Here is a 22672-nt window from a genome sequence, read left to right on the forward strand (position 1 = left end):
GATAACATCTCCTCCTCGCTGATGATCAACACTGGCGCACCTCAGGGGTGTGTGCTTGGCCCACTGCTCTACTCTCTATATACACACGACTGTATCACTAGGCATAGCTCAAATACCATCTATAAATTTGCTGATGATACAACCATTGTTGGTAGAATCTTAGATGGAGACGAGAGGGTGTAAAGGAGCAAGATATACCAATTAGTGGAGTGGTGTAGCACTCAATGTCAGTAAGACAAAAAAGCTGATTGTGGACTTCAGGAAGGGTAAGATGAAGGAACACATACCAATCCTCATAAAGGGATCAGAAGTAGAGAGAGCGAGCAGTTTCAAGATCCTGGTTGTCAAGATCTCTGAGGGCCTAAACTGGTTCCAACATATTGATGCAGCTATAAAGAAGGCAAGACAGTGACTATATTCATTAAGAGTTTGAAGAGATTTGATATGTCAACAAAAACACTGAAAAACTGCTATGGACAGCATTCTGATAGGCTGCATCACTGTCTGGTATGAGGGAAGGATGGTGGGGGGGGCGGGGCTACTGCACAGGACTGAACAAAGCTGCAGAAGCTCGTAAATTTAGTTGGGCCCATCTTGGGTACTAGCCTACAAAATACCCAGGACATCTTCTAGTAGTGGAGCCTCAGAAGGGCAGCGTCCATTAATAATGACCCCCAGCACTCAGGACATATCCTTTTCTTGTATTGTTACCATCAGGTAGGAGGTACAGAAGCCCGAAGGAACAGCTTCTTCCCCTCTGCCATCCGATTTCTAAATGGACATTGAACCCATGAACATTACTTTACTTCAAAAATATATATTATTGCTGTTTTTGCATGATTTTTAATCTATTCAATATACATATACTGCAATTTATTTATTTTCTGTATTATGTATTGCATTGAACTCCTGCTGCTAAATTAACCAATTTCACAACACATGCTGATGATAATAGACCAGATTCTGATCTTAGAGTGCAAGTTCATAGCTTCCTGAAAGTGGCAACACAATGGAGACGGTGGTAAAGACCTTTGGGATACTTAGCTACATCATTTATGACACTGTGTACAAAAGCTAGGATGTCACATTTCAGTTGTATAAAAATTTGTTTGGACCACATTTGTAATTTTGTGTATAGTTTTGGTCACCAAAACAAGGATGTGGGAACTTGGAGAGGCTCCAGAAGTTGTTCACCAGGATATTGGGAGGATTAGAGTGGATGACTAACATTGCCATCAAGGTAAGAAAGAATTATTTAAATACATTTTAATCATTTTGAAATACCATTTTAAGGCTTCAAGTAGCTGATCCCTAATCACCCTCAGGAAGGTGTGTTGAACAGCCTTCTTGAATAGGAACATCAAACCATAAAGGAACAGTGGTTCTTAGTATTGTATCAATTAAAGAAGTTGGTGATGAAAATGTTGCTGACTAATAGAAGTAAGAGCTAAAAATGATAGACATATTTTCAACTATCAGCATCGGAAGCAAGAGTAGGAAGAACAGGAAAGGAAAGGTAAAAAAAATCCTTGCACCACAAATCTTAAAGAGTACTAAAATATTTGAACATACTCAGTGGTTCTGAAACAGCAATAGAGTTAACCATGAATCTGCTTCCTTTGTCTATTCTGGATTTATTATGAACTTTCTGATATTCCCACAGTTTCATCTGGTGCTTCAGGATTTAGATCAAGTGAAGGTGAAGGAGCATAAAGGGAAAGATTTTCACATGAGGTGTGGTGACTATCTGCACAAGTAGCCAGAGGAAGTGGTGGTAGAGGCAGATACAATTACAACATTTAAAAGCCATTTGGAGAAATACTGTGTAGAAAAGGTATAGAGTGAAATGGGAGTATCACAAAGAAATATGATTAGCATAGATAGTCATCATGAGTGGCATTGCCAAAATAGGCAAAAGAGTCTGTTTCTGTGCTGTATGTTTATATAATTCTATAATTGTAAGACATGATCTGCCATATTCAAAGCCATTATGACTTAATGCCACATTTTTTAAATTGTTGGTAAATCAAATTCTTAAGAATCCTCTCCAGTTGTTTCCCTAACACTGATGTGAGGCCAACAGTTTATTACTTCCTGGATTATTCCTATTTCCCTTCTTGAACATATGAACAACATTGGCTGCTCTCTAATCCTTCGGTACTGGACAATCCTTCAACTGTTGCTAGTGGGATACAAAGATCTTTGCAAAGATTTCACAAATCCTTTATTCAATAATCTACATCTTATCGGGTCTGGGGGACCTAGCCAACTTGCTAACCTTCAAAAGACTCAGCACAACCTCCTTCTTGATCTCAAAATGCCCTGGTATGTTAACATACCCCAGAGTAATCTCACTCCACTCCATGTCATTCTCCTTGGTATATATTGAAGTAAAGTACTCATTTAATACATCGCCAGCGTCCTTTGACCTTGAGGAAAAATTCCCTCCTATACCCATGAGTGTTCCTAAACTTTTCCTGATTATCCTCTTGCTTTTAGTGATGGAGAATGGATTACTAATCAAGTGGAATAATTTATTGCATGTGGTGGGGAGCTTCTAGTGTGTTGTTGGAGCAGGCAAGTCAAGGGTATTGAATCATACCTCTGACTTGCCCTGTGTAGACTGGTGCAAAGGGTTTAGGATGACAATCACCCACTGCAAGATATCCAGCCTCTGACCTGATCTTGTAGCTACAGTATCAATGTGTCTGAGCCATTTACGTGTTCTCCCTGCAACTGCATGAATTTCTTCAGATTCTCTGGTTTCAGGTACATCTCAGAGCCATGCTGGCTGGTATATTAATTGGCTACAGGCTCCCCTGGGTTACAAATGTACTGTATTCCATTTTTACAGCAGTCCATAATTCTATTTTGTTCATAAGTAAGAAGATGCATGTTACATTGTTTGATAGAGTATTGTTCTTTAAGTATCAATAGAAATGATTGCTTTTCAATTTCCAAAGCAACTATGTTAAGTGACTTCCAGCAGTGAAACTGGTAGTCTGTGTTCATAACATAGAACATAGACCATTGAAATCTACAGCACATTACAGGCCCTTCGGCCCACAATGTTGTGCTGACCATGTAACCTACTCTAGAAGCTGCCTGGCATTTCCCTACCACATAGCCCTCTTCTATTTTTCTAAGTTCCATGTACCTTTTAAAAGACCTGAACCATCAGTGACGTCTCATTACTGTGGCGAAGTTACATGTAAACAGTTTTTTTCAAGACTGGTTTTCGTTTGAATTTAATAATATTTATGGGAGATTGGTCCTATGTGCAGGTGTCAGACGTATGTAACCCAGTGAGGACCTGTATTGTAAATTACCCCTATTGTAGGTGGGTGGTAAAATCTTGGAATGTTAATGGGAATATGGAGAAACTAGACTATATAGAAAATTAATGGGGGGAATGGTGTGGTTCTGAGATCCAGCATCATTTTGATAGGCTGAAATTGCTTCTTGAATATCATAAGGAATTACATAAAGTAAAAGGACTCACCTGATTGATTTTTTTTATTAGCATTTGCTATAATTCTATATATTTGGTGTAGTGTATTCAATATCTCAGTAATATTTGAGTAACATTGTAAGGATATTGTTTGATTAAGTATTCTATTCTTTGTTTGATTACATAATTCATGATGGTTAACCTGTATGTAAGAAGTTCCTGAATGCAGTTGAAATCTCCAGGAAGTTATGTAGCAGTGGTCTTGTCTTTAAGATCTCTTCATCTACAAGGATTCGCAAATGTAGATGCAGTGGTAATCATTCTGTTTGGAGTGTAGTGTTACTAAGCTCCTTCAGGAAGGAGGACATGATGTAGACTGAGAGATGGGCATATAGTGAGAATGCATATCATTCCAGGATGTTCAGGAAGAATAAATCCTGGTTCTGTACTTTGTGTAGTACAGCTACCTTTTAGTAAGGAGGTCCTGATTATAAAGTATAACCAACTCCAGCCACAACTGCGATCTCAAATCAGAATGATAAATATATTTACCTGACAGCCGACTATGACCATAAAAGCAAGGTTCCTTCCAGACTGCAACTTGAAATATTTGAAAAACCTCACTGTTTGTTGTCTATTGGCATCCCCTCCTCAATAACAGCTGCTTTTTATTTCACTTTTTCTTGCCATCTTTGTGAGGATTGTATTTTAACGTGAATGTAATATATGAACTTTGAAAGGTATTGCAGCCTAAAAAGATACAGCATCCTTGATATCTTACTGGTACAGGTATCTTTGATATCTTACAGAGTACATAATACAAGTCATTTTCCACTATCCTTGTAATAGTTACATTCTCTTTATTCAGCAGTATTTTACTATGTAATTAGCTTTTCACTTATCATAAGAAATGAAGGGTGGTTACTGTTCATGACTGGAATACCCAATCTATGCACACCTGGCCAGTGCATCTCCTACAGTGAAAGCTTCTCTGTTGCACAAAATACAATAAAGAAAACCACTGGTAGCTAAAGCAGTGATTCTACATGGAGAGCTCCAGTAAAGTTCTGCAGTACTTGAAAGAGCAGATGCTTTGATTAGTGTATGCAGTCCAACTTTGTTAGAAGAGAGCTCAGTATCTGCCAGTAGCTATGTGTCAATCAGTTATGCATCAGGACTAGGACTGGAGGAGACAAACACTCTTTACCCAGTTTTTATTTGAGCTATTCATTTGAATACAATATCATTAAAACTTTGCAGGAAACATCAACTGTTTATTCATTCCATAGATACTGCCTGACCTGCTGAGTTCCTCCAGCATTTTGTCTGAGTTCTATTAAAACCAATCCTGATACCCCAGTCATCAGCAGTTATTCTATCTTTTCTTATCTTTCATTAGAGTGTTCATAGTGTTCACATTGCAATATTTAAATAATCAAAATCAAATATTGCAAATTTATAAGCAAAGGTCCACGATGTTACATTATCAATGTTTCTGTGTTCTAAATGTTTTTGACTATCCTAGTGAAACCACATGTTTCTCCTTTCCCAAATAAGAGAAAATTTTCAGATACTGGGAATCCAAGCAACACACACAAAATGCCAGAGGAACTCAGCTGGTCAGGCAGCATCTTTGGAAAAGAGTACAGTCGACGTTTTGGGCTGAGACACTGCTTTAGTGGCTGTGCCGTGACTGAAGTGCAGGAGCTTGCAGGTGTCTTTGCCAGTACACATACAATGATCTCTAGGCTTGGAAGCCCTGAACTTGGACTGTTACATCTGGCAGCACTTCTTAACAGCTCAAGGACTCCATCCACAGTCAAAATCATTGCATAGTTGCAAAAAACCATGGCAGTGCTGAATTTTCTGGTTTCATGTGAAGAGGTGGAGGGGAAGAGAAAGATCCTTGTGATAGGATTTCAAGATGCATTTGTTTTCAATTAGCAGTTGTTTAAGTACAGTACAGCAACACCATCTGTCCTGCACCCATGATTTGGATGTAGTACTGGAATAATTTTAATGACCTTCATTATTAAGTATTGAGTAAACTGATAACAAATAACCACCTGTTGTTACAATTAGTTTACAGACAAATAAGACAGCAAAGTTTCATACACTGATGTTTTAGCAACAGCAACAGGATATATGTTTTCTTCCCTGTTGTGGTGATAGAATGATAAATGTTGAGTGGTATACCAGGAATGTTACCTAGTCTTTTATATTAAATTAATTAGGCAGAGCAATCTCAAATTATTAATACTAGTTCTTGAAATAAATCAGACCTAGAAACACTTCGGGTTTGATCAGGAATTTCTGGTAATTCACATAAACACAGGACTAAACAAAGGCCTACACGTTCCCAGCCAAACTCAGCTCAGTGTTTGTACATTCACAGGTGCTGGTTGGTATAGTGTTGGCCCCTGATGTGGAAGCTGCTTGGTAAGGTTCTGTGTGGACCATTTAAAACCTGCAGCCTACAGGCAGTCTGAAATGCTTCAGGGTCATTTCCAAGCAAAAGTTGTGAGGTATGGTATACCCCAAAGCAGGGAGCTATGATTGAATTAGAGGCCTAGTGTCAAGCAGGAAAACAGGTTTTTTTTTGGGTGGCCATAAAGTTGCAGAACATCTGGAGAGATGTGGATAATTTTTTTTCAGGAAAAAAATTAGAATCAATCTTTCTGTATATTTAGAGAGAAAAAAAGTTTATTCTTCTGGTTTGGGTAATTTATGTGAGGGAGTCAGGTCTTCAACAGTATTGCACCCATATCGTACTGTCTCAGTACTTTTATATTTGTATGCTGCAGCACTTTTTATTTGCAGTTATTTTGTAAATAACACTATTCTTTTGCACTTCTGGTTAGATGCTAATTGCATTTCATTGGCTTTGTATCTGTAGTCAGCACAATGACAATAAAGTTGAATCTAATCTAATAGTTTAAAAGTTGCTGTTAGGCAGGGACTCACTTTCAGGGCCTCCCAATTGGCTGTTTTTTGATATGCCAAGGATGCAGCCTGGAAGACTAGTGCGCCTTCCGGATTCCAGAATTTCGTTGCTCTGGAGATGTGCTGATTCTAGGCCTGTGCCCCTGACTGAAGCATCGCGGGAGAACACAGAATATCGGGAGCAGTGGGTTAGCTGCCGTGGGGTGTGAGTCTGAAGAGTTGCTCCTTTCTGGGGCCGAGTATCTGGGTGTAGAGCTCGGAAAAAGTGACACAACAGACTTTTAACATTGTAAATCAGCGAGTTCTTTGTTATGTCTCCCATTTTGAGTGAAATGGGGACACCTCTCTTAGGGAGGGAGAGGGAGGGAGAGAGGGAGAGAGAGAGAGGGAGAGAGAGAGGGGGAGGGAGGGAGAGAGAGAGGGAGGGAGAGGGAGAGAGAGAGAGAGAGAGACTCTGTGGTATGTTGAATTACCAGGTGAATGAGTAGTCCTTGGAGTACTGCAAGTCTGTGTCTTTACTGATGCTTTGCTGCACGCTTGAGTGCTCGGTGGAGGGCACTGATGATTTTTGCTGGTGGGGGGGTGTGTTGCTTTGCTGCTTGTGCATGGGAGGGGGAGCTGGGGGGTGCTTTGGGGTTCTAATGTTTAACTGTCATTCATTCTTTGGGGCACTCCTCTGTTTTCATAGATGTTTGCAAAGAAAAAGAATTTCTGTATGTATATTTTATATATGTGTCTGACGAAACCTATTGAAACAGGACAGAGTTTCAGATAAAAAAATACACATTTTATTTTATAAACTGCACTCTTAAAACTTCAATTCATTAAAAAAATATTTTTAACAAATTAGATACAGTTTTCCTTTGACCTTTACTTTGCATACAATTCCTGTGATACTGAGCCATTAAAGGTTATGGCAAGTATAGAGTAACAGAGCTCTCAAAGCTTAATTATAGTATAGTCTCTTCAGTGTTTCTGTGCATGTTAACACCTGGAATAGAGAAACAATAAAAAATCATTAAAAAGGTAAATAGTTATTTGTGAGCAGCTAAATACAATGGCTCAATGATTACATTGGAAACAACTGGCAGAAATCCTGTTTTAACCACGACTTGATAAAAGATAATAAATCTGACGGTACATTGGTGGCCAAGAAGAATGACAGCATAAATTATTCTGTTTGTGGTAACAATGAGGTGACTCATCATCTATAATTATTACACACCTGATAGGATAAGAATAAAAACAACATTGAATATGAACTTAAAACATAATCTAGATAACTGGTTTGTAATCCATTTTCCAGAGTGGAACATACTTTCACCTCTAAATGTGTATTTTTGGATGCCTGGACATAAACTATTTATTGTGTGCTCAGTTAAAGATGTTTTCAATGACATGTTGTGTAAACTGTAGTGGTGTATTAGCTGTGCTACATATAGTCTGTGAGTTGAGAATTACTAATCTAGGTACTACAGATCTGTAGTCTGTAAGGAGCAATTTTTGAGAGCATTATTGCTCATAAAAACAATTTTGCTGTGAAGATTTGGAAACTATAAACTCATTGGTCACTTTATTAGGTACAGGAGTGGAACCTGATGTGGTTTTCTGCTGCTGTATCTCATCCACTTCAAGGTTCAACATGTGCATTCAGAGATGCTCTTCTGCACACTACATTTGTAATGTGCGGTTACCTGTCACCTTCCTGTCAGCTTGAACTAGTCTGGTCATTCTCCTCTGACCTCTGTCATTAACATGAGAAAATCTGCAGATGCTGGAAATCCAAGGCAAAGCACACAAAATGCTGGAGAAACTCAGCAGGTCAGGCAACATACGTAGGAATGAATAAACAGTCGACATTTCGGGGCGATACACTTCATCGGGACTTCATCAAGACTGCTGCCTGACTGGCTGAGTTCCTCCAGCATTTTGTGTGTTTTGCCTCTCATTAAAAAGGCATTTTAAACCATAGAACTGCTGCTCACTGGTTTAAAACTCTTTTGTTTTTTGCACCAATCTCTGTAAGCCCTTAGAGTGTTCAGAGTGAAAGTCCCAGGAGATCAGCAGTTTCTGAGTAATGAATACAAAGGTGAAACTGAAAACTAATCACGCACTTAGAGTCAACAGAGCTATACCCCAGGAAAACAAGTCCTTGTCCCAGCTCGTCTGTGCTGATCAACTCAGATCAACCCATCTGCGTGTATTTGACTGACACCTCTCTAAACCTTTCCTATTCAAGTAACTGTTTAAATGTCTTTTAAATGTCATCATTGTAGTTGCCTCTCCCAGCTCCCCTAACAGCTCATTTCGTATACTCACCACACTCTATGTGAAAAACTTTCCCATCAGGCCCATTTTACATCTTTCCCTTGTCACTTTAAATCTGTGGTTTGTTGTTTTCAACACCCTAACACTGGGAAAAAGACTTTGGCTATTCACCCTCTCTATGTCTCTCATGATTTTATAAGCCTCTATAAATTCACCTATTCACCTTCTGTGCTCCAAGAGAAAATAGACCTAGCCTATCCAGCCTGTCCTAGCCTGGTAGCATCCTCTTAAGTGTTTTGTGTACCCACTCCAATGCTTCCTTCCTGCAGAAGGGCAGCCAGAACTGCATATAGAACTCCAGATAGAGCTTTACCAACATCTTGTACAACTGGACCCTGACATCCCAACAATTTATGTTGGTTAAGTGATCTAATTAGTTCCCCAAAGAGAGCCATGTTTTCATGAAGGAGAGGTTATAAACAAGACAGCAAAGCATGTCCCACTTTTGGCTCCTGTTCTTCTCAAGCTTGGTTAGCTGGTGCAGGCAGAATTTACTCTGCAGGTTAATGGATGCTAGCGATTGGTCAACTGGCTGAATTCACATCACAAAGTTGTGAAAATCCAGTGCAATAATTAAAATTTGAGTTTAAATGGGGAGATTTGTTTGTAAAGTAAGAAGTGTGAAGATGGGCATCAGTATCTCTCTGCCTCATAGTTCCCAGATATAAAGTGATAATTCACCATAGTATTTCTCTTTTTTACCTCTGGTATGTCTGTGTCTTGGCCTGCAAAAATAATATAATTCATCAATTAAATGATATCAACTGAACAGATCTCACAAATATAACTTCTCTTCACTGCCATAATATTAGTTAATTAAAGCTTCAATAGATATTTTTATGGAATAATGTGCAAAATCAAGAAAACCACTAGCATAAAAATGTGTGCTCTGAAGCAGGAATAGGCCAAATAGCCCCTTGAGCCTGTTCTATTGTTCACAAAAATCATCTGTGATCTAATCTATGCTTCATTTCCCCAGGCTTCCTAATCGGCTATAAATCTGTCAATTGTGGCCTTGAATATATTCACTAATCTCTTGGGTAGAGAATTGTAAAGATTCATGACCCTTTGAGAGAAGAAATTTCTCCACATTTCTGTTTTAAATGGGCAATCCTTTATTCTGAAACAATGCCATCTCATTCTAGATTCCACAAGGGAAATGCCCTACCATCATCTACCTTGATGGACCTACTCAGAATCATAAATAAAGAGAGGAAAATTCTGGAAATACCAGTAACTCAAGAAACATTTGTGGAAAGAAGAAAAGACTTAATTGTTTTAGGTGGTTAACCTTACAGCAAAACCAGGAAAAGTTATAAATGAAACAATTTTAAATTTCAGGGGAAGAGTAGTAGAGAGAACAAAGGGGAAGTCTGTAATGAGGTGGATACCAAGAGACACTGAGTGATGTAACAGCTGGTGCTAGCTGAGAGTGGACAGATGTTGTAGTTATTGATCTACTTGGGGGATATGTGAAAAGAAGGGAGAGGACAGAGAACACTGCTTGAACTGTAATGTACCAAGCACTATACATAATGGAAATTTGAAATAATGGAAATGACCTGCAGGTCAGGCAGTATCTATGAAGAGATACAAAACAGAGTTAGTGTTATAGGTTTGTGGCGAACTACATATACCTGTCTGGACACGCCCCCCCCCCCCCCGCCCCACTGACTGCTCCTGTGGCTCCTCTCACTGACCGTGGGTCCTCCCATGGACCCCGGTATAAAGGCAATTGGAGACCCAGCCCCGGTCTCAGTCTCCAGGATGTAGTGTGGTGGTCAATTGTTCCAGCCAATAAAAGCCTATATCTCGCCTCACGTCTCCGAGAGTTATTGATGGTGCATCAAGGTTGATGATTATTAATTTACTTATTCAGCAATACAACACAGAATAGACCCTGCTGACCCCTTGAGCCACACTGCCATAGTAGCCCCTGACAACCCCAATTTAAATCTAATCACGGGACAATTTACAATGACCACTCGTTATGTCTTTGGACTGTGGGAGGAAATTGAAGCACCTGAGGAAAACCCACGCATTCCACGGTGAGGACATACAGGTTCCTTACAGATGATGCCAGAAGTGAACTCTGAACTCCAACGCCCAGAGCTGTAGGAGTGCCATTACACTACCATGGGGCACATCTTGGCCATTGCATCATTGGATGCCATTCATCAATCTTATATCAGGCTTCCTCTGAACAACACAGGAGTCCAAAGACAGCAAGGTCAGACTATTTAAAGCGACAGGCTGCTCAAGTCTCAACCTCATTCTTGTGAAAAATAACAGGTATTTGTTTTAGGGCCACACAGTAGCATAGTGATTAACTTAATGCTAATCCACCAGTGCCTTAAGCAGTTTATACGTTCTCCCTGTGACCATATGGCCTTCCTCTGGGTGCTCCAGTTTCCTCCCACATTCTAAAAACTTATGGGTAAGTCGGTCAGTAGGTCACATGGGTGTAATTGGGCAGCATAGGCTCATCTGGGCTGGAAGGGCCTGTTACCTTGCTGTATCTCTAGATAAAAATATATAATTGTATTCTGTAATGCAGCAAACCAAATTCTGTTTATTTTGGTACAGAGGAGACTACACCATGAGCACAGAATACAGTACGCTAAACTGGAAGAAATGCAAATTAATTATTTTGCTATCTAGAAGGAATTTGGTCCTTAAATGGTTAGAAATAATGAAAAGTGGGATAAGGACAGTGCTGTATCTCCTGCTGTTGCCGTGAGAAGGCAAATGGGTATTGGTAAAGAGGATGACAGAATTATGAATTCCCAGGATGAATCAAATGAATATGGAAGATCGGTCAAGAAATGTCATCCAGCTCCATTGAGAACCTTGTGAATTATGAAGAATGGTAAAAGAAAGATACTGGCACTGATGTGGATGTGGATGTTATTACTATCAGAACTAATTGGGCCTGAAGCAGGGTTTTAACAGCAAATGTCGATAATTCCATTCAACCCACAAATGCTGCTACACCAGCTTAGTTTTTCAGCAGATGGTTTGCTGTTCTGCAATGATCAGCTTGGCTTCAGACTGGCTGCAGCAGGCATGTTAAACACCAAGTTTAAAAGGAAAGTAGACACAATTCCCACTTTTGAACACTGCCATTAATTTTTGCTACTTAATAAATCTTTACCAAAGACAGTTGAAATAACTGAAGTGCACAGTGCCTTGGCAGCTTGCCAATGCTCATATGTCCTCCTCGAATGAAGAATGATTGAATATGCGTCTGCAGGTAAGTACACCATTGGAAGTCACACTCCATGACTTTCAATCTCACTTTTTTTGGGGCTTAAATCTCATACTTAAGGGCTGCCAGTCCTTGTTCTGTCTGCTTCAAGAAAGCACTCATTGTTCTTATTTACTGCCTTGAAATTATATTTTTTATTTTGGTTGCAGGTTAAGCAGTTTTCCTTACCAGTGAATGAAGCATATTAAAAGAATCAACAGGAAAGACACAGAATCTACAGTTATCCATATTATTAAATAGACTTCAGGGTTCTGCAAACAAAACAGGATAAGATTAAACAAAAGTTAACAAAATATACTAACAATTTTTATAAGCAAAATGACAGGAGTGGGTCTGGTAATTAACAATGCTTATACTTAACAGCAGACCAAAGCTTAAGATAGGCTGATCCTTGTTCTTTATAGTTATAGGAGTAATCAAATGGACTCATGATAAACATTAGATCGTGCTGATTTTTGCCACAGGTTCATTTTAAAAATGCTATCATTGAATTAGTTGACAACTTAGAAATCTATCTTTTATTTTAATTTTTAAGTTTGAATTTTGCACAATCTCATCTTGCTTGGTGCTAGCAAACATTATAAAACTACATCAAAATTTCAGAGAATTGATTGATTAAGATTAGAGATAAATTACAATTTTAGGCATCATAGTTCTAATCCCATCTGCTAATTGGAACTAATAAATGTAACCATAGGCTATCGACTTGAAATATTAACCCTAGTTAACATGAATTCCTTACAGATATACCTTGTTATGCAAAATATTTTCAAAAATCTCTGGCTTTCAATGTTGTCAAAATGTATGTTCTCCCCAAATTTTTATACTTATTTCAATCTATCCCAATTTTTATTCCTAAATCTTTTTTTGATTCCTTAGACTCTATTATTTTGTCATATCTGTGGCAGAATAAGCGCTCTAGAATTAATAAAATCCACCTCCAAAAATCTAAAAAAGAGGGTGGTATGGCTTTACCTAACTTTCGCTTATATTACTGGGCAGCTAATATACGTTGTGCTGCCTTCTGGTCTTTCTTCCACGGTCAACCTGAGTGCCCTAACTGGGTGGCAATGGAGTTGAGCTCCACTAAAGAATTATCTATATCTGCACTTCTTGGCTCTGCACTCCCTAGCAGTCTGCCCAGATCAATAGCTAATCCTCTGGTTAGACACACTTTGCGTATATGGGCTCAGTTCAGGAAATGCTATGGTTTCCAGGGGTTTTCCGTTTCTAGCCCTGTCGCACATAATCACCTTTTTTTACCTACCACGTTTGATTCAGCATTCCATGTTTGGTACAGGAAGGGCATTAGACATTTTGAAGATCTTTTCATTGATAATCGCTTCACTTCTTTTCAACAGCTCTCTGTTAAGTTCAACCTGCCTAATGCTCACTTTTTCAGATATCTCCAAATCCGACACTTTACTGCTCCTTTAATTCCTAACTTTCCTGAAATGCCTGCGAAAAATGCTATGGACCTATTTCTTTCCATTAATCCACTAGGTAAAGGTTTAATTTCAATTATCCAAGATAAACTAGCAGCCTTACGACGGGCCCCTGTGGATAAAATTAAAATGGCCTGGGAGCAGGATTTAAATATCTCCTTATCCGAAGAGAGCTGGGACTCAGTTCTCAAATCGGTTAACTCAACCTCTCTTTGTGCTCGCCATTGTCTCTTACAGTTTAAGATTGTTCATAGAGCCCATATGTCTAAATCTAAACTATCTCGATTCTACCCTGGCATTAGTCCGCTCTGTGATAAATGCAAGAGGAGCGTGGCCTCTCTCATCCATATGTACTGGTTCTGTCCTAGCTTGGAGAAATTCTGGAAAGATGTCTTCACTACATTATCGGGTATTCTGAATCAGCACCTAGAACCTAACCCCTTAATTGCTCTGTTCGGTTTTTGGGGCGAGACAGATTTATGTCTGGGTCCGACCAAATGCCGAATACTATCCTTTGCCTCTCTCCTGGCGAGACGCTTGATCCTCCTTAGATGGAGAGATGTTGCCCCGCCCACTCATGCGCAATGGCTTAACGACATTATGGCCTGCTTGGACCTCGAAAAAATTCATTATTCAGTTCTCAATTCGGATTTAAAGTTCCATAAGGTCTGGGGGCCTTTTATCGAGTACTTTCATAACCTTCCTCTTGACTAGGGTTTTTTTTTCTTTTCGGTCCCTTGCTTTCAGCTCCCTTTTTTTTCTGGTAGTAGGCATTATTATCCTCTGTTGCTAAGTGTATTCACAGTCTGGGAGTTTGACTGTCCGTACTTATACTCTCTATATTGTGTGGTGATTGGTCTGGAATTGTTGTTTTTTTCTTGTGTTGTGGGGTTTGGGGAGGACACTAAGCTCACTTGTCTTTAATTTAGGTGCTTTTTTGTTAAATTCTCTTCCTTTGTAGCATATTGTTATTGTATGCTTAACCTTGCTTTGTATTAATGCTCCTCATTGGGATTTGGGGTTTTTAATTTTGTAAAATGTTTTGAAAAACTAATAAAAAAATAAAAAATAAAAATCTCTGGCTTAATTTTATTCTAAATGATCTCTACTTTCTAATAATTGTCTCATGTGCTTTATAACTTGGTCAAGCTTGCACTTTGTTGCCTGGACGTCAGTGTTCTTGCAGATTTCTCACTTTTCTCGCTGCTGCCATCAGGTAGAAGGTACAGGAGCCTCAGGACTCGCGCGACCAGGTTCAAGAATAATTACTACCCTCAACCATCAGGCTCTTGAACTGAAGAGGATAACTACACTCATTCTATTTCTGGCGTTCCCACAACCAATGATCTCTCTTTAAGGACTCTTTATTTGTTATTTCATGCTCTTATTATTTATTGCTATTTAGTTATATTTGTATTTACGCAGTTTGTTGTTCATTGATCCTTTTTACAGTTACTGTTGTATAGATTCACTGAATATGTCCACAGAAGAAGGATCTCAGGGTTGTACGTGGTGACATGTATGTATTCTCATAATAAATTTTACTTCGAATTTTCTGCACCATCTAAGAATTTTAACTGTTCAGTTAATAAATGAAATAGTCAATCATTTTTTTTGTTTTCAGCTTGCTGTCTCATGAGGAAAGCAGATTTAATTTACAAAAAAAAGGAAGTTCAGATAAACTGTTTGCCATGAAGTTTAAGAATAAATGAAGAGATATACAACCTGTGCCACATCCAGCCTTGCTTCATTACACACCTCCCATCCTACATAAAGTTTAAAGGTTTCACTTACCATGTGCCAAATAGGTACTTCCATCTTCTTGAAGATATGACATGCGTTGGTTGTGACAGAATTTACCTTGGCACACCATAGTGTGGAAAACACCCAGGGTTCATTGACAACATAAACATTTGTGCTGATATTTTTTGCTGCATAGTTCCTGAAATATTAAAGTGATAAAAGCTATTAACCAAATGCTTTCAAAAAGATTTGGATACTTTACAGTTACTGTTTTGGATACTGTTGGGGAGAAGGCGATTGAGCACTCAGGAGAAAGCAGCAGCAAAGTCTGTGTCACCATTACTGCTTCTGAGGCTTAGCAGTAAAGGTAAAGGCAGAAAGGACTTTAGTGATAGAGCACTCAATAGTTGAGGGGTAGACAGGAGATTCTGTAGCTGCAAAAGAGATCCTAGAATGGTATGTTGCCTCCCTGGTGCCTCTTGGGGGGGGGGGGGGGTGGGGAAGGTCAGTAGGCGGAAGTCATTGTGCACATTGGCACAAATGGTAGTGGTAGAAAAAGGGATTAAGTCCTGAAGAGTGAATATAAAGAGTTAGGAAAGAGATTAAAAACCAGGACCTCAGAAGTAATCTCTGGATTACTCCTTGCGCCATGAGGGTTAGAATAGGATAATATAGCAGATTAGTGTGTGGCTGAAGAGTTGGTGCAGGGGGCAGGGATCCAGATTTGTGGACCATAGTGATTTCTTCTAGGAAAGAGTTAACCTGTAAACAAGGGATGGCTTGCACTTGAACAGGAAGGGGAAAAGTCCTATGGGGTAGATTCGCCTTGCTATCCTATCATGTGCTAGGAAGAATGATACAAAATTGTTCTTCTGCAGAGAATGATCCTTAAGAATACACATTCTATTCTGTTAACATATATCTGAACCTTAGAGAGGACATATTCATGAAAGTCTGTTCTGAGTAGAAAATCATTCCTAAAAGCTGAGATTCTATGTGGCGAGCATGATTTCATTGCATTATCCCCTTAGTACATTGCAACACAAAGAATTTCATTACTATGTTCTCAAATGAGTCGCATTTTATTTTTGAGATTTTAGCTAAGCTCCTCCATGATCTATTTTTATATAGTTTACAGTTTGGTTCAATTCATATTTAAGTTAGAAGTAACTCACCTGATCTCTGCCTCACTGATGTTGCTATAACGAATATTGATTTTGTAAATTTTCTTCCTTCGCAGTATTTCTGGGTCAAGTTTATCTCCCAGAACCTGCTGGAAACCAGGAGGGGTGCTATTCTTATTGTTGGGCAGCCAAAGGATCTACAAGGAAGCAAAAACACTAAGGATAGTCTGAAAGGAAAAAAATTGGCTCATAATCTTACTGTAATCGAAAGGCAGAAGATGAGCTGAAGCAAGCCAGAACTTGCTATTGATATGGAGGTGGAAATGCATAATTTTAATAAGTGTTTAAGTTCAAGTTCAATTTATTGTCATTCAACTGTACACATGTATACCACCAAATGAAACAATGTTCCTCTGAACCAGGTGCCTCCTGCCTGATGGTAGGGGGTCGAAGAGATTGTTGGACAGATGGGAGGGATCATGGACAATTGTAAGGGCCCTGCATTTGCAGTGCTCCTGATAAGTATCGCTGATATGTGGAAGAGAGACCCTGCTGATCCTCCAAGCAATCCTTCATAGGGACTTGTAGTCAGATGTCTTGCAATTCCTGTACCAGATGGTGATGCAGGTATATTGACAAACTTATTTAAACAACAGTACAGCTCAATGATTATAATGATTATAACACAGATTACTTTTTCTACATAACATTGTCCATCATGCACAATCGCATATATTTTCCTGCCTTTTGGAAGGTGGAATGAAAAGCATTTCCCAGGAGTGAACATCCATCGATAGCTTTTCCTGATCCAAGCATGTTAATTCCACTTTCAAGAAAGCTTACCAGCACCTCTGCCTTCTTAGGAGGCTAAATAAATTTGGCATGTCCCTTTGGACCTTCCCCAATTTTTATAAATGAATGACAGGAAGCATCCTCTCTAGATGCATCACACCTTGGGATGGAAACTTCTCTGCCTGTGACTTCAAGAAACTGCAGAGAGTCATAGACACAGCTCAGCATATCATGGAAAACATTCCTCTCCATGGACTCTGTCTACACTTCTCACTGTCTCAATAAAGCAGGCAGCATAGTCAGATATTCCACCCACCATGGACATTCCCTCTTCACCTCCCTCCCACAAGGAAGAAGAAACAAGAGCCTGAAAGTACTTTGTACATACTGCCACGCAGAAGTATAATTTCTATCCTGCTGATAAAAGACTATTGTATGCTTCTTTTGAATGGAAAGATAGACTCTTGACCTCACAATCTACCTCACACCTTGCTGTCTACCTACACAACATTTTCTCTGTATTGTAACAATTCTTCTGCACTCTGTTATTGTTTTTCCACGTAGGACCTCAATGCACTGTTGTAATGAATTGAACAGGTATTTAAGACAAATTTTATACCTCAATGTACGTTACAATAATGAAGCAATTTACTAATTTATTTCTTCTCTTGAATGCGAGGAAAAGAGAACTGCAGTATTTAAGTATCTAGTCCAACCAAGTTCTCTGCTAAGGAATAGAAGCAATCATATCATTTTAAAATGGTAGGAAATACCTCAGGTACGTGACCACCTCAAGACTAATTTAAATGCAGGAATAAAATAGTCTGTTTGGTACACCAGGAACGGTCAGTGGATTTGAATTGCTATTGCATGCTCTCTGAAATTTTCAATTCTTATTTAGTTACCATCCTACATAGATACAAATGTTCAGTTAAAAATGCTTTACAACTGGCAGAGACTCTTTGCAAGACGAATGAGACCTGTTACAAGCCATGCTATAGAATTAGCAATCTTCCGGTACAAAGATTTTCTGAATTTTAGTTAACAGCCCAGTTGAAGGAGAAACTCAGTTTCCTTACCAGATTGTGGTCAATTGAAGAATTCATGATGGTTTCCACAACAACTTCATGTGAATTGTTGTAGTATGGATGAGATTTGTCAGTTGGAGTTCGCAAGTCAAACATTATAGATTTTTTATTGTCCTCTGCAAGTTTCAGTAGTTCAGCCAGCGAACAAACGTGCTGTTTGAGAGCTTCTTCTCGAGATTTCTTTGGTAATGACCATGCTGTGCTGTAAGGATCTTTCTGTTATTAAATGCAGTGGGAAAATAAAGCACATATTCAGATTAATCGTCAGAAAAGTGTTCTTATTATTTTATATTGTACACAAACATGATGTTCCATTTGTTGACTACCACACAGAGCTTTAAAAGATTTCAAGAAAATATTACAATAATCAGCTTTATAGTGCTGGGCAAGGGAACATTTATTAATCACTATCAATATTCTTCCTTTATTTTTTGCTAATATGGTTCATTAAATTGAAGAAAATTAATTACCAAAAATAAATATATTTGATCACAAATATTTTCAGTTGGCATTGAGCTTTGGAGTTAGGTACCATACAAGTTAGTTGTAAAATATATCTCTCTGAATGCTATCCCAGTCAGTGTTTAAAGATATGGCATGGTTAAATGTAGCATCTCTATTCAATTTCCCTGTATTACTTAGTCTCAGTATCAGAATAGCATTTCTTTTCTGTATGATGTTTCTATCTATTCAACCAGCAAATGTGTGGTGTTTCTGGGAGGGAATATCATATAATATTATAGTGATCATCAGGTCTGAAGTGGATTCTCACTTACTAGAAAGTGTTGAAGATCCAGGATTAATTTAACAAAAGATATGAATCTTATCTGAGTTGGAAATGGGTCGTAGTCTCACTAAAGAAACATGTGCATCAAAATATAAACTGATAGTTCACTGCAGAACAGATGGAATGCTGAACTGCAGGAATAGCTGACTTTTAGATTCCACCTTCAAGGGTGCATTAAAACAAGACATGGGACTATTTTAAATAGAAAAAGCATTATCCCCAATGGAAATACTTATGTTTCAATGAGCATTTCTTAAAACTGAGTTACTTACGCATTGCTATTTGTCGAAGTTTGGTTGTCACACTCCCTGCATTATAATTGTTCCTTTATTTCAATTACACCCTATTGCTATAAAACAGTTTGAGCTATTCCAAAAGAATAAATAAAAAATCTTTTTTTATTCTGAACAGTTGATTTTAAATGATTTTAACTATCATTTTTAGTGGGATTTAAACTTGGGATTTTCATGCAAGTTGAATGCCTTCTCTATAAATTATTTATTCCCTCATTGGTAAGCTTTGAGTTCATTTGTTTTTATTTCCCTTATGGGTCATAGTATTTCACAGCACTTTGATCTTAAAGAGAAATTTAGGTATGAAAAGCGGCAGCATCTTCACCTTCAGAAACCATTTTCCAGCATTGAGCCGCTGAATCTCTGCCCATGTAAAACTTGAGGCATTATTGTGAACTCGCTTGGGGAAAATATCCATTATATCCGTTGTCCTTTCAAATGTTCTGTCATGCATTAGAAATGGAACTCCATCCAAACTAGGAAAAAAAGAAAAATGTAAAACTTATCAGTCTAGTTTTGATTTTTCTAATGAATTATCCAATTCCTCATGTTGTTATCCAGTGGATGCATTCCGTTTGTACACTTATGTAACTCTTTTAATGTACTGACATAGTATTCCCTGTGACCTATGCAATCAAACTCAAATCAATATTCATAAATAATATTCCTAATATTAGGGTTAGGGTATCTCCATTTCTCTCCATCCTCACCTGACATTCACTTTGCTGAATCTCAGGGAAGTTTACCATTGATCAGAAATTTAACTGGTCCACCGACTGTGTGGAATCATGTCTTACACAAAGATGATTGGATGACTGCAGTACGTTCATGAATCCCAATGATGACTCAATTGAAGGTAATGGCATCACTAGCTTGCACAAACCACAGGTTCCCTGTAGGGAGCACTGCACTTTAAAATGTTTTCTTGCAACTATAAACTGCTACTCAAAAGGCCACTGAAAATAGATAGTAGATAGTAGTAAGTGTAGTTAAAGACAATGGTTTTTCCTTCTCTGCTCTGTGGAAGATGCAACTTACTGCCTCCCTCCCCTAGCCCTGATTCCAATTATCACACCTTTTGGATGACCATTAGCCTCTTACTGTACCTTATCATCATCCCAGCCTGATCCTTCCAAACAACCCCAGGCCCTGATAGGGCATCTGACCTCCGCACACCCTCCTAGACTTGACCTCAGTTGTATATAAAATATTACAATGTCTGTTCCGGTTTTAGAAGCCGGCTGGAATCAGCATCAGAATCGCGTTTATTATAACTGTCTTATGTGACATAAAGTTGTTGTTTTGTGGCCACAGTATAGTGCAGTACTGTATCTCCTCTGTGATGGTTGTGATGGTAGTAACGTGTCCCATATGGTGAGAGTCTTTAATGATGGATACTGACTTCTGGAGGCACCACCTCTTTGAAGGTGTCCTTAATAATGGGGAAGGTTGTGACTGTGATGGAGCTGGCTAAGTCTATAAACTCCTGCAGTCTCCTGTACATTGAAGTCTCCATACCAGACGGTGATGCAATTAATCAGAATGCTCTCCACTGTACATCTAGAGAAATTTGCAAGAGTTTTTGGTGACATACCAAATCTCATGCTCATAACACCTTTCTTCATGATTGCATTGGTGTATTAAGCCCAGGATAGATCCTCAGAGATGTTGAGGCACAGGAAGTTAAAGCTGCTCACCCTTAAAGCTGCTGGAAAATCTCAGCGACTTCTGGACGGTGGCCAGTGAAACAAAGAAAACAACTAAATACTTTGTTAATCACTCTTTTTCTGTTAACGGTCATCGCAAACAATAGCTTGTAACTTTCCTCTGGACTTGTAGGCAATTCCATGTGGCAGAACCGTAGCAAGGTGAGGCAGTGGGCTCATTGCTGAAAGCAAGGAAAACCCAAGGTTTGATTGATTTAAGCACCGAGACAAATTGGAAAGGTCGGGTACAGGCCAAATTGAGGTGGCAGGGTCCAAGCCCCAGAGTGTATTGAAGCCACTGAACCCTGCGTTTGTACGATGATTTAAGTGCCAGGCCAAATTGAGGTGGCAGGGTCTAGGCTGCAGATCATATCAAAATGACTGAACCTAGTGTTTGTACAATGATTCAGGCACTGGGCCAAATTGAAGAGGTCAGGGTATCAGGCCAACAGTGGTGTCCTCTGCAAATTTATAAATGCCATATGAGCTGTGCGTAGCCACACAGTCATGACTGTAGAGAGAGTAGAACAGTGGGCTAAGCCTACTCTTTGAAGTGCACTTGTGTTGATTGTAGGTGAATAGGAGATGCTGTCATTGATGTATACTGAATGTGGTCTCCCAGTGAGGAATTTGAGAATCCAGTTGCTGAGGGGGTTACAGTAGCTAACGTTCTGAAGTCTGGTGATTAATATTGAAGGAATGATGGTATGGAACACTGAGTTGTAATCAATAAACAACAGCCTGACATATGTTTTGCTGCTGTTTAGATGCTCTAAAGTAGACTGGAGAGTCAGTGAGATTGCATTCACTATTGCATGGTAGACCTTTCACAGCAGCTGGTGAATTGCAATGCACCCAGGTCCTTGCTCAGGGAGGAGATAATTCTTGTTAAAAGCAACCTTTCACAGAGCTTCATTATGATTGAAATGATTGTTGATGGACCACATAACCAAAACAGCTATACAGACATAATCCAACTTTTAGGCCTAGTTTTCCAAGTTTGACGAGAAATCAACGTGGAAAACAATAGAAATCTTACACATTAGAAATAACTTTGTATTTTATCTAATAGGCTGATTTTGGTTGGATTATTCATTCTTGCTTGGTTGCCCTTTTTTGGTTTTTATTGAGGTTTGTCTGCTGTTTTGTGTACAATAATTTGTCACTCTTTCAAGAAATTGAAATTTGATCGGAATAAGTTACACTTTGCAAGTCTCTTGCCCAGAGCAAAAAGCCTGTCACTAAGCTCTGTTGGTTAAGGTTCAACTTGGACTATAACCACTCAGTTCCCAGAAGTGGGCCACTCCAACTCCCAGGCATTGATACATATCTTGGAATATGCTGTAGAGTTCTTCCACAGTACCATAGTGAGATGGTTGATAGAGGACTGGAAAGGGGAAAAGAAATATCTTTGTGTGCTACTTGAGTGCACCTGTTATTGATTTAGCTGGGGTCAGCAATTAACCTTGTACTAATTTTCCATATTCTCAGCATGAAAATGAGAGTTTGACAAGCTTCAGGCATTCTGATGAAAAGTCCTTCAAACAAAATACAAAATATAAACAAAAGTACTGGAACCATTCAAGAGATCAAACAGCAACTGTGGAAAGAGAATCTGGTTTAATGTTCTGGATCAAAGACCCTTTTTCAAAAAGCAGGAAGACCGAAAACAGTTTTAAAGTTGCAGAGAAGGAGGGGAAGAAT

General features: G+C 38.9%; 1 protein-coding gene across 3 annotated transcripts in view; it reads right to left on the reverse strand.

Moving 5' to 3' along the window:
* Positions 1-7159: 7159 nt before the first annotated feature.
* gdpd2 (glycerophosphodiester phosphodiesterase domain containing 2) overlaps positions 7160-22672 on the reverse strand; it is a 79828-nt gene continuing 64315 nt past the window's right edge. For 2 of the 3 annotated variants that reach the window (XM_073058137.1, XM_073058138.1), the window contains exons 10-16: positions 19588-19738; positions 18174-18398; positions 16354-16499; positions 15230-15377; positions 12159-12241; positions 9404-9447; positions 7160-7385 (exon numbers count right to left, since the gene is read on the reverse strand). In XM_073058137.1, the coding sequence (XP_072914238.1) occupies positions 7345-7385; positions 9404-9447; positions 12159-12241; positions 15230-15377; positions 16354-16499; positions 18174-18398; positions 19588-19738 (838 nt within the window). In that variant the 3' untranslated portion in view covers positions 7160-7344. The remainder of the gene's footprint in view (positions 7386-9403; positions 9448-12158; positions 12242-15229; positions 15378-16353; positions 16500-18173; positions 18399-19587; positions 19739-22672) is intronic. The other variant, XM_073058139.1, reaches the window with a different exon arrangement.

Source organism: Hemitrygon akajei, chromosome 10 (assembly GCF_048418815.1).
Source record: "Hemitrygon akajei chromosome 10, sHemAka1.3, whole genome shotgun sequence".
Classification (NCBI taxonomy): Eukaryota; Metazoa; Chordata; class Chondrichthyes; order Myliobatiformes; family Dasyatidae; genus Hemitrygon; species Hemitrygon akajei.